The sequence below is a fragment of the Lagopus muta genome, chromosome 4 (assembly GCF_023343835.1).
Source record: "Lagopus muta isolate bLagMut1 chromosome 4, bLagMut1 primary, whole genome shotgun sequence".
NCBI classification, from domain to species: Eukaryota; Metazoa; Chordata; class Aves; order Galliformes; family Phasianidae; genus Lagopus; species Lagopus muta.
The window spans coordinates 27,006,635-27,022,776 of NC_064436.1; the positions used below are offsets into that span (position 1 = coordinate 27,006,635).

General features: G+C 40.0%; 1 protein-coding gene across 12 annotated transcripts in view; it reads left to right on the forward strand.

Annotated features, from left to right (window-relative positions):
- LOC125691742 (glycerol-3-phosphate acyltransferase 3-like) overlaps positions 1 to 6,908 on the forward strand; it is a 24,079-nt gene extending 17,171 nt beyond the window's left edge. For all 12 annotated transcript variants that reach the window (XM_048941465.1, XM_048941473.1, XM_048941472.1 and 9 more), the window contains 7 exons: positions 252 to 345; positions 633 to 748; positions 2,185 to 2,240; positions 3,376 to 3,461; positions 4,425 to 4,553; positions 5,901 to 5,980; positions 6,448 to 6,908. In XM_048941465.1, the coding sequence (XP_048797422.1) occupies positions 252 to 345; positions 633 to 748; positions 2,185 to 2,240; positions 3,376 to 3,461; positions 4,425 to 4,553; positions 5,901 to 5,980; positions 6,448 to 6,562 (676 nt within the window). In that variant the 3' untranslated portion in view covers positions 6,563 to 6,908. The remainder of the gene's footprint in view (positions 1 to 251; positions 346 to 632; positions 749 to 2,184; positions 2,241 to 3,375; positions 3,462 to 4,424; positions 4,554 to 5,900; positions 5,981 to 6,447) is intronic.
- The last annotated feature ends 9,234 nt before the right edge of the window (positions 6,909 to 16,142 follow it).

Consider the following 16,142-nt stretch of genomic DNA (forward strand, 5'->3'; position numbering starts at 1 on the left):
GCATGGGGAAAGATGGCTTCTCTAATGTACTGCCAGAAGTTTAAACATACCTTAGAGTTATACTTGTATTTTAAATTGTCTTGTGTTCTTGTGCTTCTGTTATCTGTACATACAGATAACGTATGTCCATTTATATGTTTTTGTCACCAAGGATCTTTGTTGTGGGTGTACACTCGCTAGAGAGATGACCTGGTGGGGCTGCAGTCTGAAGAATAAATGTGAAGTAATTACTCTCGTGGCTGTTGTTACAGGGAAAACAGACCACAGAAAGGAGGCATCTGTGTAGCCAACCACACATCTCCACTAGATGTTCTAATCCTGGCTAGTGATGGATGCTACTCCTTGGTATGAGCAAGACAGCTGGTAAATATTGGTAATATTGAGGCACTCACAGATACGGTGTTGGGCAGGAGGATAAAGTTATTGGTAGAGAGAGTGGAATTTTCAAGCATTTAAATTCTCCTACTCGGAACTTCTGTTCAGACAGGTAAGTGAATGCACACTTTTGTCCAAAACAATTGGTATAATTCATGGAACAAGTTTAGAAGTTGATGCATCTTTAGTTAGATTTTAGTCAATTAAATAATTACGTGTATTTTTGCCATATAAATATTTCAGTTTTTGGCTTACAGGTTGGCCAGGTACATGGAGGGCTTCTGGGACTTATTCAGAAATCTTGTATGCAAACCAGTCAGCATGTTTTGTTTGAACGTTCAGAAATGAAAGATCGACATCTGGTGAGAAAAAGGTAGGACAGTGAGATCTTTGCTTACTTTTCTCATCAGGTCTTGCAATTGTGAGGTCCCATTGTGAGCTGAGTGAGTTGTGACCCCGAATCTCTTCTTGGCAGGCAGCTGTAGGTGTTTGTAAGATTTGGAACTACTCTGATGATGATGATGCAGGCTGTAGCACTGCTCTTTGGAGCTTCTGATTGTTTGTCCTCTAACCTCTGTGAATTTCCACATTGGCACAATCAGGCTGCTTGCCACAGGCAGATGCCTGCTCATTCATTTTCAAAGTTTATGATTCTGGATGTCAGGACCAACATCAGAGTTCTTGTCAGCATATCATTTTCCTAGATCATACCTTACCTTTGCACGTTCTCCCAAAAGCTCTGAGCATCAGAAATCTGGTTATGTCTGTTGTAAGTACAGGAGAAAAGAAAGCTGACAATAGCAAACATTAACATCGGGCTTACCTATTTTCTTGTGGAGATTGGTAGACTATCTGAGGAAGCGAGTTGCAGCTCATTAGAAACATCCACAGTACTCAGCTGTCTTGCACTCAAAATCTGCAAAAGGAATTAAACAAGTTCGTAGGCGGTACCACCTAGCTGCTAGAAGCTGGAAGAGCATCTTGGAGAAGCGTCAGTACCTGATGCCTGCACTGCTCCAAAGCCCTGCACTGCTGTTCCTGGCAGAGAAGGTGTATTAGACTTTTAAGGACATGAAAATGATAGACTTGTTATGCCATTTGTTGGTGTCTTTGGTCCTCTTAGTCATCTGAAATGTTAATGAAATAGGGTGCAATGCAGCTAACATGAAACAAGCACTTATGGCAATTAGTCCTTAGGAAAGGGAAAAGGTGCCCCTTTACTGGACAGATCTGTTTTTGTTTTCTTTTTGGTATTTGATGTTTTGTTTGTACTCTTTTACATGGAGTTCAGAGGAACTCTTGATTCATAGGAAAGACAGATAGGTGTCTTGAAAACGGATAGATTTTGTGTGTCAGTAATCTGCTTAAGTGGATTATTTGCTTAAAAGCAGTTGTTTTTAAGTAATAAAGAAAATGCAGTAAAATAGCTTCGTTTCTCACATATAGGTGTGGAAAACTTTAGGTGTGTGTGTGTGTATATGCATCAGCACAAAGCTTTAAAATATAGAATATTGTTTATTAAAAAAGCAAAACAGTGGTCAACAAAAATTCAACATTATTCATTACTAGAACCTGTCAAAGATTTTTTTTTGTGAAAAATTTATTTACATATTTAGCAAGAGAAAACCTTCAAGGCCTGAAACTAGTGCACATCCTTGCTGAGACCACTGTCTGTCTAAGAGCTACTAGGCAAGAGCTTTTCCTGTTCTATGTAACAGAGAATCCATATTTAGATTCCCAACCACATAGAAATATGAGAGTCTTCTGCAGTAATGAAGTGTACATTGAAATTTTATTTTCTCTCCACAGAATCAGAGAACACATTGCAGACAAGGCCAAATTACCCATTCTAATTTTTCCAGAAGGTAGGAACCAACTCTGTATTGCTTTGCTCACTTTACACTGAGTGCAGTTTATCATGTCTAATCTTTAGAGGTGTTTGTTGTAGAATTAGTGAGCTCTTGTGAGATATTAAAAGTGAGATTCTGCTATGTAATGCAATTTTATGACGATTTATTTTGTTTAGTCTGTTGCAACCTGACTCCAAGCTACTCTGAGTAACGTGTGGAGATTACAGAGTTCAAGAATCATTTGGAGTAAATTAAGGTGAAATGACACCAAATGATCAGTTAAATGTTCATTTGTATCCCACTATGATATTTTGACTGAAGTATCTATCATAGCTTATTGCCAATAAGATATAGTATGCCTTGCTTTATGTTCTAATGTGACTTGGGGAGAGATAAAGACAGACAGGCAGACAGACAGAGAGAGGAAAGAATAAAACAAAGAAATGAGCTATCTCAACCCTCAGATCTCGCAGTGTAGACACGGTTGCTCTTCCTGTGGTGGGTGCATACCTGAACTGGCGGTATTCTGCCTTTCACATGCTTGTGCCCTGCCCCCCAAGAAGTGGTTCAGTCAGCAGTTGTAAATAAGTCTGGGGTCTCAGGTGGCTGTCAGGCCCCCTGTAACGTTGTGATCAAGGCAGGGCCTTACCCCTGTCCAAGTACAACTTGATATTTGAGATCTAGACTATTCGGGGAGTGAGTAAGAGGGGCTTCAGGAAGTCTCACTCTCCCTCTGCCCAGATGACTACTAGTTGGCCCTCTTTGGTGTGAAGGTGTAGTTTGTCAGATCTCTCCTTTTCCTACTAAATTTTCCTGTTGTAATTCAATTTTTCTGTTGTAATTCAACAGATATTCATATTATCAGAAACTGCCTTTCCTCCTTCACAAGACCCTCCTCCTCCGATCACTCTTTATCTTACTCCTTATCTGGTTCAGTGCTGATTTTACACTTCTACCAAGTGTTTGAGACATTAACCCTTTTGCTTCTTAGTCTCTTACCTAAGAGCATAATATAATGGAATTATGTTTCTGAATGAAAGATTTTTTTCTCTTCTAGCAACTTTGTTCTCTTTAAGGCAATATAATATGCATTTGCTGATGTTTTTTTGCAGAATGGACTGAACTTTTCACTCATTTCCATTCTGGCTAGGTACCTGCATAAACAACACATCAGTTATGATGTTTAAGAAGGGAAGCTTTGAAGTAGGAGGGATCATCCATCCGGTAGCTATCAAGGTAAGTATAGAAAATGCTGAATGGCTTAGGAACAACTTGTAAAGTACGATGCTGTGTGTTTAGTTCTACCTGGTCTTTCCATTCTGGTGTTCCTGGCTCATGATGGATAAAGGCACTAGTAATTGAATTATTCCCTTGGCACTTGCAAGTCTCTCTAATAAGCTTTAGCCAAGTCATTCTGGCTGTAGATACATGACTTCCTTTTCCTGAAGCTATAACGTTGCATAACCTTATGGAAATTTTTACAAGTAGTGTGAGCATTATCAAGTAAACCTTTCAAGTCAGCACATCTGTAGAAGATAAATCTTTACATGTTGAGTAGCTCTATCTGATTATAGTTAAGATTTGTTTGGGTCTGTCCTAGTTTGGGGTCTTGTATTATGTGTAAAGGTTCTTAGAATTACAGAATATCCTGAGTTGGAGGTGACCCACAAGGATCATAGTGCCAGGGGCTGAGCTCAACTCAGGACCATCCCACATTAAAACCCAATGTCTGAGAGCAGGGTCCAAATGCTCCTTGAACTCTGGCAGCTTGGTGCCATGATCACTGCCCTGGGGAGCTTGCTGCAGGCAATCCCTTCCCTCAATCATCAGCGCTGTGTCTGTTTCACCACTGGGTACTGTTGGCCCTTTTCTTCTGTCAGGATATACAGGTTAACTTGTATTAACTTGCAACAAATGTTAAAACATGAAGCTTTGAACTGTAATTACTTCCAGGAGGTGATGCGTGTACTGGGTGTCCTGCGCCTTTGGGTTGTCTTTCTTCAGAACTGACGTCATACAACTTCTACCATCGTATCTTTTTGTGCTCTTCTACTGGATCATCATCGTAGTGCTTCTTTTATCTCTGGATCATCTCTGATTGCTGTTACCTCTGCCCTTGTCGTTCTGTGTGTGTGCTGTACAACTTAACGTACCGCCTAGAGAGCAGTCTGAGCCCTTTAGCTCGTTCTTGTCTTCCAGTATGACCCTCGATTTGGAGATGCGTTCTGGAACAGCACCAAGTATTCCATGATGACCTATGGTTTTAATGTGTTGACCAGCTGGGCTATTGTCTGCAATGTGTGGTACCTGCCACCGATGGTCAAAGAGGTACTTATGCTTTTGTCTGTGTTTTAGAAATGCTCACAAATTGTTTCTAAGAGGAAACCTGCATTACTGTTGTCATGATGCCAGCAAGTCTTTATTGACAGTGTAATGGGAAAAGTAGGAAGTGACACTGTACTCCTAAAATTGAGTAGAGATTGTAAATCAGGATGTGTAGCCTATTAGGATAATGAGAGCAAGATGAGGGCTGCTTTGAAAGTAATTTTATTTTATTATGTTGGTTTTGTTATTTCCATCTCTAAGGTTCATGGTGCACTCTTTACATAAATTAAGCTAATGTCTGTGAAGGTTGTAAACTTCCTGTACCATAGTCACTTAGCTGTGCATGGATATCTCAGAGTCCTTGTAACTGCACACTTGAAGTATGGTCACCATTCATACATGCCTGCTGCAAGAGAAAAACTGCACACTTAACAAAACAGAGTTGCAAAATTTTGAAAGATGGATTTGCATCCTCTCTCTAGCGTGCTTGCTGAAATTCTTGGCTAACCTGGTATACAAAACATTTATAACACATAGGTTTATATACCATCCATCTATTTAGAAATTAAAAAAAAAAAAAGTCCTTTAATTGTAATAGACTTGAGAAGGTATAACAGTAGCTGTAGGAAGGGGTAGATGGATCTTAGGTCCGGAAGGTTATCTTTTACTGGTCTTTATTGTTTTATTAGAGAACACAGCACTTTTCCTTACCTAGTGAGCAAGTTCCAGAAAGTGAATAGTCTTATAAAATTCTTTCTATAGTTTTCATTTGGCTAGTTTCTATCTGCTTCAGAATCACAAATTACTAGCTCCCTGCAAGTCAGACCAATTTAAGTAATTTAATACTTTATAGTCATTTCTCTGTGTGGTTATTTTCTTTTCTGGCATAAAGAGATTGTGTGGGATACTGGAAACAGCCAGTTGAGTGTCCTCTGCAGTGGAGCAAACAGACCCTCGCTGGCCCATGAAAATTCACTGGTACTGTGGTATCTGGCCCCAGCTCTGTTCAAGGCACCTCGTGTCCTCCAAGGTGATCCTTTGAGTGTGTTCCCAGCTTCCTGGGGTTAGACTGGTACCAAGGTACTGGGTGCACATACATTCCCATGCTCTGTCCAGACCTGTGACCTTGTTCTACAAGATACTTTGAATTGCCATGGAAGGCATAGAGCCTCACGCTTTGTTCTCTTGGCATTGGATGATGGCAAACTCAGCATGCTGACTTGCCAGGTGGCATTCCTGAGGAGCAGCTGAAGTATATCTGATGCCTATTTTCTGACAAAAGGTGTCTCTTCAAGTGAGACATAGGGAAAACATTTCAACTGCACAGCAAGTCACTGGTATCTTTTACAGGAAGAAGAAGATGCTGTTCACTTTGCCAACAGAGTCAAGGCTGTCATTGCTGCTCGGGGAGGAATGTCTGTACTCCCATGGTAAGAGGGAACGTCTTTGAAAATGAGCTGAAAACGTATTCAGGTGTTTTGTAATCTAAAACTTATTGCTGGATTCCTTTTAAAACTTCTTCCTTGTTTTCTTTGCTTGGCTGTAGTCCGTCGCCCTTACAGACTCTGAGTGAGGCACTATTTCCTTATTTTGTGAACAGCTTTACTAGTATAGGTAGACTAATAAAGTATAAAAAGATAAACAGAGTTGACAGGTAGTTCCAACCAGAAAGTGGAATTTGGTGAGAATAAACACTTTGTTTGTTAAACATCAGATTAAAGGGTGGCACTTGTTTATAGCGTGATAGATCTTGGCAGAACAAATCATTTAGTGTAGCACTGCAAAAGCCAGCATCTAGGGTGAAAGTTGCTCTTATTAAGCACTGTAATTATTGTAACGTTTTTCTACCTTTAATCTGACATGAACTGAAGGCCATTTCCTTATCTGTATTTTTCAGGGATGGAGGACTGAAAAGAAAAAAAGTCAAAGAGTCTTTCAAGGAAGAGCAACAGAAAAAATATTGCCAGCTAGTGACAGAAAATGGGTTTGTGGGAAATGGAAATGTTTACTAAATGTTATTTATTTTATCTCCTGTTTTTTTGACTGGACTTATCCTCATGGAAAATGGGCTTTTTTTATATTAAAATTCTTTCCTGCTGTCCCTGTCAGATATTTTGCTTATGACACAGTAGAGAAGCCATGAACAACAGTATTTTGTTTCAAATAAGGATATTGGTTTAAAAATAGGAACATTTATGAGATTCTTGTGAAATTCTCTTCAATGATGAATGTGAAGAATCTGCAGTAAAATTACCTAGGTTCGTTAGAACACGTGTTTTAAAGAAATCTTTGAGTTACTTAGAGACTTAACTTGTGATTTCTTAACTACTAATAAAACATATGTCTTCACAACCTGCATCAGCACCTTGTTTAGCTGTTTTCCTGTGAGCTGCAGGCACTGTGTTGTTGTAGAGATACGCTTGCCCTGTGAGAAGACGTGGAACAGTTCACCATAATGTTTTCAGAATTCCCAGATGCAGATGAAGTGTTGGATGTCAGAAGGGGAAAAAAGCACTTGCTGACTTTACTCTCCATGTCACAAGACAAGTGATTGCCAGGTAGGATATTTCCCACTGTACCACTGACCAACAGCAGCACAGCAGCCATGGCAACGTGTTCCAGGTGCCTGCTTGTGTGACATGAGGATCATTTGGTGAAAGCCAAGGACAGTGGTGTGGAAAAATATATTTAAAAATTTATATTTTGTCTTCTGATTTTCCTATATTCCTTTCTGTGTCTGTCTGAATGCATTGCGCAAATTAAGGAAAACCTATGTAATGGCTTCCACTATGCTCTGTTGTAGTTATTGCTTCTTAAATCTTAAATAATACTACTTAAATCTCTTCAGTGCGCCAGAGTTTAAAACAGAAAATATTTTTTTCTGTGTGGCAGAGGTCTTTAAGACACTAACAGAAATTGTAGTTCTGTGTAGAGGGCTAAAATATGTACTGGGCCTATGACTTTTGCTTTACCATGTCACTTCATCTTGCTCAGAGTTGGAAGGGGAGACAGAATAGGCAAAAAGAAAGGACAGAGAAGGAAAGAGATGGCGAGATCAGAATTGTTGTAACAAATTTTCTCGTTTGGACTATGTTTTTAGAAGACAATAGGAGATGATGTCCCTCTCTACCTGTCATGCAATGCTTCTCCAGCTCACTGAAAGGAGAAGAGCTGTTGGATGTGTGATCCTTGTTACAGTTATAACTCATCTTGCATGTTTGAAACTGCAAGTATCACACATCACTTGTTCAGCTGTGGAAGGAGTAGGCACAGGGTGTGTGTGTGTCTTTCTGTCTGTTTTCTCTGCCATCTTTTGACTATCTTGACAAGAAAAAGCTAAACACTTTGTCAAAGAGGTACTTTTTTATGCAGACAGTGACATTTAAAGCAAACATTGAACCCAACAACTTCTCAGTGATAGCTGAGGTGTGAATGCTAGCCTGACTTCAAATGGAGACTACTTTCTTACCAAGCTTAGAAGAATTGTTTCTTGTTTTTATAGTTGCTTTTTAACCTACCCTCCATCTCTCCCTCTCCTTTCCCTCGATATTCTATGCATGTTCTGTATTCCACTTGCAGTTGTCAGCAGTGGCCTTTGGCAGACACTTTTAACCATAATTGTTTGCTGCACTCAGAGCGCTAGCATTATGGAGGAGTTGCTTGGCTATGATCTTTTGGAAAACAACCATGTCCTCCTCCTCCAGCAGGAGGATGTGATGGCAGTAAAAAGATCATGTTCTCATGATAACTTCTGAGTGGGAAGTTGGGAAACTGCAACTTATTTCTTATGTAATTTTTTTTTTTTTTCCAGTGGATGAAGCACTCAAAAAATGTCCTTCCTCAGGTATGCTTCCAACACTGGAGCTTGTAAAGAAGTCACTTGAAAGCAACTTTTAAGATGCTTGTGTTACTACTGCCTACATCTTCCTTGGGGGGGAGTAGAACTTGTGGTAAAAGAGTAAACCGTCTTTACGTTTACATTATAGGTGCAGAACGAAATGACTTTAGGGCCTGGTTCTTATTTCTGGGTTTTAACCTCTGGAGTAAGAAGAGTTATTTGGATATAATCACTTCTCATGTTTAAAGTATATTGTGCTGCTCTGCTAATAGTGTAAAGTAACTTGAAGCTTTTTAACTTTCCAGTGAGGTTATGTGTAATTGACTGTTATTGCCCTAATTTACCAGTTTTTTAGACAGCTTCTCTAAATTCCCTGGCTCTCCAAGAACACTTATGTTATCAAAGATCAGAGGGGACCAGAAGTCTTGAGGTGTGACTTTGTTTTCTATGTTTGGCAACACTGTGTAAGGGATGCCTAAATGCCCTGCTGTTTATTAAGATAATGCCTAGCTCAGACATGAGAAATCTTACTTATATCAAGAGAAACATTACAGATGATTAGAAGACATAGTGATAAGTAACTTCATGACCTTTTGGACTCTGAGAATTTAGTCAGAGTTTGGTAAAACCACTCATCATCCTTTAATGCATTTGCATGTGAAGAATGACTGCTGTGACTACAGAGTTCTTAATCCTCTGCTGTCCGAATGTCTCTTCTGCAGCTGCGTTATCCTTAGGAACATCTGCAGTGCTCTTCTCTCTGACTTCAGCTGACCTGCTGATCCTCTCTCTTTCCTAACTACCAGATCAAGTCCATTTTGCATCTGTTTTCAGGGACTCTCTCTAAGTATTATAAGAAATGTGCATTAAAAGTAATGTGAATAGTGCCATCTAGTTGGCACTAAAAGACTCTTTTCTGTACATCCTTCTTAACATTTCATTATAATGCAGAGAGGTTTGTTTCATTTGTACTTAGAAATTCAATGTAATGCTGAAGGCACTGTAATACAGAAGATGTTCTGGTCTTGTTTCTGCCATCCATTTCTTGGAGCAGTAGTGAAAACAGCAGGGCAGCCTGTGCAGCTTTCCAGGGCTGTGTGATTTGAGGCCTGATTTCAAGTAGACCAGTGAAGTTAGGTCACAGATGCATTGCAGACAGAACCTCTGAGTCTTATACTCTAAGGATGATTTGCTTTTGGAAATGCTTGTGGTGGAAAAACTCGTTTGTTTGTGTGATTTCAAACACGTTCCCCAGCTTTGAAACAGATTATAGATATGACCTGTGGGGGTTTCTTAGGATCATCTGCTTTTGGAGAAGTACTCTCAGGAACTAGTACAGGGACAGAGATGTTCTTGGCTCTTTTCTTTTTATTGTTTCTCTCTATTGTTTCTCTTAGCTTTGTATCCATTTCTCCTCCCCCCCCCTTCTCACAGATCACAGAATCACAGAATCACCCGGGTTGGAAGGGACCCCAAGGATCATGTAGTTCCAACCCCCCTGCCTAGCAGGGCCACCAAACATATACACATTCAGATCAGGTTGCCCAGGACCCCGTCCAACCTGGCCTTAAACACGTCCAAGGACGGGGCATCCACAACCTCCCTGGGCAGCCCGTTCCAGGGCCTAACCACTCTCCTAGTAAAGAACTTCCCCCTAACATCTAACCTAAATCTTCCCTCCTTCAACTTAAAACCATTTCCCCTAGTCCTGCTGTTGTCAGCCCTTTTGAAGAGTTTACTCCCCTCCTGGGTGTAGGTTCCCTTCAGGTATTGATAGGCTGCAATGAGGTCACCCCGCAGCCTTCTCTTCTCCAGGCTGAACAAGCCCAACTCCCTCAGCCTGTCCTCATAGGGGATTCTTTCTCCTTCTTGGTTATCTATTCTATTTAATGATGGCTTCTCAATTAGTGTACCAGACTCCTTTGTGAGAAGGGTTCATTCTGATCAATTGTCATCAAGGCTAGCATTCAGTACATCCAATCAATGCTGTTCTATATAATGGCCGTGCTATTGACTGATTTCTAATTTTACAGTATGTTGAGCCCTGTTGAACTCTTTTAATATGATAATTGCTTTACTAATCAGTAGTCATGATTTGTGTGCAATTGAGGATTATTGACATCAATTGATATCCCTTGGCATTTGTATTTGGCTGTAAGGAAGACGCATGTGGCAGAACACTTTACGTACCAGTAGATATTAAATGGAATAATAGAGAGGAAAATACTATATGCATGTATATCAGGTTTTTTTTACAAACAAAATTTAGAAAGGTCATTTCTTAAAATATAGGAATGGTTACTAAATACCACTTTTTAACATCATATAGGCAGCTGTTAAACAACATTCTGTAAGAACATCACAAGCATTCATTAGTCTGTTTTAAATACTAGCTATTAATCTACACATTAAATATTGCCTATCGATTATATAACATGTATTTTAAATGTGCATCATATATGGCTGGAGTCAGTCTCCTTTACCCATAAGTGTATAACTTTACAAGAGATTTAAGTATGCACATGTATCTGATAAAACTGTGTATTCTGTTTCAAATAACCACTCAGTTTGTCAGCTTTTTTCATTTTATTCCATGAAATGCACCTACGATTGATTAGAAAACTATATATATACATACATACATACACATATGTATGATATACATATCATACATTCATTAAAGTTCTCTAAAACATCCACTGTGCCTTTATGAAATGTTTGATTTAAGCTGAAGCTGACTTCTATCCAGCTGCTCTTTCACCCACCTGGGACCAGCTGCTCTCGCTGTGGGGCCAGGAGGCGGCAGCACTGCACGCATCTTTCATGCGGCAGGAAGGCGCAGACCCGTATTCGCGTGTCACCTGGAAGCATGAGCAGTAATAGCACTTAAGTAAAAAAGATGAAAGGGGAAGTTAATTGACTGGATAGCAGCACGTTTTGTCCTTCCTTACAGTACTATTGCGAATAGAGAAGAACAGTAGAATTTCAAGTTGTAATTTTACTTCATTAGGCCCTGAGATAGCAAGAGATAGCAAAGTGCTTGGAGCTATGTGTGCATACATACATGCATTTGAAAAAAAAGGCAGGCTGCCAGGCCTCAGGTCATGGTGGCCAGTGGTGGGAGGTGCTGTCCTCACAGTGTGTTCCTTTGGTTCGTACTGCAGGTTCTCTTCTCTGCTGGCTTGTCTTTTTTTAGCATTTTCACTCTCTCCAAGTGCTGCGAGCATCTCCTCCCATGCTTGATGCATAGAACCACACCAACACCCACAAAATTCCTCCCATGTTAACACACTGGTAACATGAGCTCAGCACTTGTCAGCTGAGCACAGATCCTGATCAAGTCACAGAAGGAAAACCCATGCTCTGTTGCCTTCTGATTCTTTTTTACCGATGAAGAGCTAAGCTTTAAGAACGTGCCTAGGTGTTTTTGTTGCATGAGGTGCAGGAACAAGCACCAAGACATCTCCGCTGAAAAATACTTTACGTATTGCTTGCTAGAGAGGTACTAAAAATGATTTCAGTACAGTTTCAGCTGTAATATCCCACGAGATGAAATCATACATGTGAGGATAAATGCTCCAACCTCAATGCTTTGTGTGTATTGAGATGAAAAAATGCTGAATGCTGAGCACCTGTGGAAGTCTGCCCATCGTTTATTCATGTCATCACTGCAAACAGGAGGAAAATCTCTCCATTTTATTTTTTTTTAAAGCTGGAGTTAAAGATTCAGGTTCTACCTCAGCATAGGCACTGTTGGTTGAATGAGACACACGTGCAAAGCTGACAGCTAAGTAATAGAGGAGCTATGTGAAGCCCAGGCGTTCTGGAAAGAGAGCCAGGTGGAATGCCGAAGGGCAGCCAAAGAGAGTCTGTGCCATCTATGGGCGAGCAGCTGAACTGCCCTACGTGCCCCTTTTCTGTGACCTGTGCTGTAAACAGGGCTGGTTTGGGGCTGTTAACCTTTGCACAGAGAAGCTGAAAAATATTTCTGTTTTTTTTGAAGTGGGTCTGAGTTTAACTTAGTGTCACTTACTAGACTGGGAATTGTGGTAAGACAGGAGTTTGGCTCTGGAGCCCTGTGACAGGTGCAGCTGGGATAGGAGCTGTTTGTGCCAAGGATGATGTAACAATTTTCTCAAAATAGAGCTCCACAAGTGGAAAAAAGAGAAGAGTGTGGCCTTGGGCCTACCTTGTGATTGTGAGGAAAAAGGTTGGGCTGGTTGAAGTACTTGCTTCTGGGAAGAGTCACTTGACTGTCAGTCCTGGGCAGAAATGGGTGCTTTTCTTTGGCTGCAGTTGTCTTTACTGCAATCCATTCCACACTGGCTATTTCAGCAAGAATCAGCTTTGTTTCTGCTAGCTTCTGTTAACACTATTTTGGGGTACCCACATTTACCCATACTTTGTAACAAAAAGCTAGATTTAGGATTTTTAAAGGTTTATAATTGTAACTGTATCACTGAACTCCTAGCAACCATAATCTCTGATTTATGGAATTTAAATTGATTGAGGCGGGATACACCTCAGTGCTGAGCTGATGAAGTGCACAGTGCTCCTGCGCCTCGATCCTTCCTGGAGCCTGCACACAATTCGCTGCAGCTCGTGAATATGGGCTGCTAGGCATAAAAGCTATGTAAAAGCAAGGCTGCCTCTAAAGCTTATCTGTAGTTTATGTGCAACAAGGATTAGCACAGCAGCATGGCAGAGGATAAAATTCCAGTAGGTTCCAGGATACAAACTGAAGCTGAAACTATCTGACTCCTTTGTGTATACAGCATATCAATTTTTACAGTGAGTTATAGCAAATAAAGTGGTGGAAAGAAAGTGTGACCTGCCTGCAGTCATAAGACAAATGAAAGAGAGCAGAATTCCCAAGTGATTTAATGGCTACCTGCCATTGCAGAATAGCAGAGCGGTAGGAGATAGAAGGCAGTATGGATAAGTACCATATTTATTTCCAATAGAATACAGAAAGTTACAGCTTGATATTCTGAAGCTGCCAGTTCTAGTGACAGGAAACAAACAAAAAGATACTTCTTACTAGATCTGACCCACCAGCAGCCAAGAGTAAGTACAATAACTTAGCAGTGCTGATGGAAATGATGCTGTCCAGACACTTCAATAGCATTTCCCTGATCCTGGAAACCAATTTGCAGTTACACTTCACAGAGACAAACTCTACAGGGACTGGTAATCAAGTAGGATAAAGTAAGTGCAGCCAAAAAATATAAAAGGCTCTGCAGTTTTTGGATTCATTTGGAGCATCTGGTTTAGATAAATTTGGAGCATTTAATTTCAACTCCTGCACTTTGCATGTATTACACTTTATGAAATAAGTCAAAGTATGAGGATATATGAAAAGTTTTCTTCTGAGTTTAACAATGCTGATATATCTTCACAGGATTTTTCTTTCTCGTGGTTTGCACTTTCTCCTGGATGACGTTACATTAGAAAGTATGTAGTCTTTGCACATAAAATAGGCCTTCAGAAAATGAAGCCATGGAAAATCATTAACATGAGTGCCACTCTCTGAGGCACTGATGGAACGATGCTGCCATACCTGTGTTAAAGTAGGGTCCCACTGCCTGAAAGAAGAAAGCAGGCTCACTGCTTGGAGTGGGGCAGTAGAACTGTGTTCTCATGGAGTACAGAGCAGACAAAATGAAATGATGGAATTAATTTTAAACTAATTTATCAGTAGATAAATGATCAGTGGTTTATAACAGCTGCATTTTTTTTTTTTTTTTTTTTACAAGGCAAAGGCCACTTGGCAAGGACGGTAATTTATTTCTGCTTTAAGTAAGTCAATAGTTTTTGCAGGAAGCAGCTAGCTGTCCTTTGATGGGAATGCAAGATAAATTGAAAGAAAGCACTTGAACATGTTCACTCCAGGAGTTGGCAGCTTTGTCACTAAGAGGAGGATGTCAGATCACCAGACACATTTCTTCCACGCTCTCCCAGGCAGAGAAAAAGGTTCTTTGAGCAGCTCACTGTGAAAATTGATTTTTTTCTGCAGTTTAATGTTAATATCATTGTGAAATATTCATTCAACGTATAGGGAAACCTGGATGCAGTAGGTTCTGTTTACTCGTTCAGTCTTGTCTCGGTTTGGGCACCTGAAATTGGTGCCCATTAGTATCTTTTTTCAACAGCATTTTTGCCCCATTATGCTTATGTGACAGCAGGAATCAAAATAGTGATCTTCCCATGCTGTAAGAAACAAATAGTGGAAGCTGTTCATTCCCTACTGCTTGTTCATGGAGTCTGCAGGTGTCTAGCTACATCCAATGCCATCCAGAACAGGGGTAGGTAAAACAGCCATCCTGTTAAAGTAGGAAAGTGGCACTTTAATTCCTCATAAAGAATGTTAGAAGAGGCCTCCAGAATTTTCCTCTGATGTTTCAGGGACATGGATGGATCTCAGCCCTCTAACTCTGGAATTTGGTGTGGTACCAAATTAGACATACACTATACTGAGTTCAGCCTTTTTGTTTTACTGGAACATTGGCTAACAAGTGCACAGGCTCGATCAAAATCATCCATTATTTTCAATTTTCACGGTTCTGTCAGCTAGTAAAAGAAACCCTCACGTTGCACGAGTGTGTCTGTATTATTGACCTGAAGAGCTGCTTTTCTCCATCTGTCCTTAGAAGGGAGATTTCAGGTCCCTGAACAAACAAACAAACCACCTCCCTTGGCCTTCTCCATTTGCATCTGCAATGAAAATTCATGGATAAAGAATAAAGGCCTTGTTTGGCTTCCTGATGGTTAAAAAAAAAAAAAGAGAACGCAAATTTTAAATGTAGCGCTAGCAGGTATGTATTATGAAATAGCACCCGGTTGTTTCTGATCCAAGCTGCTTTCTGGCTTTGAGCACAAGCAACTCGTCTGGTTCCAGGTGATACAGGTATGGGAAAGAACATATGTATTCTTAGGATAATCACTATTTCTTTCCAATTTATTTTGATAGCTGATGCTCGGATAATTGCCAACGTTAGAAGAGGAATGTTGCATGACAGCAGAAATACATCTAGTTCAGGATATACCTTCTCTGTTTCCTTGGAACAAAGAAACAATCAATGCAAAATGGGAACAACAATGTTATTTTCCAGGGATTCCTCTTTTGCTTCCCAGGAAGTGGTGAATAATTGGCTAATGCTTGTCCCAGAGACATTGTAAAAAGGTATTTTAAGGTATTTCAGTTGCAGGAAATTACTTCTGTGTATAGTCTTCACGCATTACTACAGTGATGACAGAAGTATGACAACTTCATTTTGTTTTTACACTTCTTTTATACTGTTTAAGAAATTATTGTGAAGAGCTCAGTTTTGGAATACTATTTGTTGAGAATAATAAAGGGAGGTCCCTGTGACTTGGTAGAAGGAATACCTGAGGCATTGGCACTGGGTTACATTTTGGGACACTGGGGAATGTTTGGAGGATATCTGTTTCGTGAGAAAAATTACTAATGTGTGTAATTGATGGTGGCCAGTGCATACTTCAGAAGATCAAGGAATGAACTATTAGTGATAATACTATTTTACAACTAATGTTTTTTGATAGAAGGGCCAGAAAATGAGATGTGGTATCATATATGGATATATTTTTCACATTGAGGAATGATTATAAAAGTCATAAGGAATGCAGACTGTTGATAAAGGATGCAAATGTTTCAACACTGGAATGGCATAGAGTAAAATTGCCAAAGCAATGTTCTTCAGGTGCAGTATTGGTAAAGAGTGTCAGAGATATCA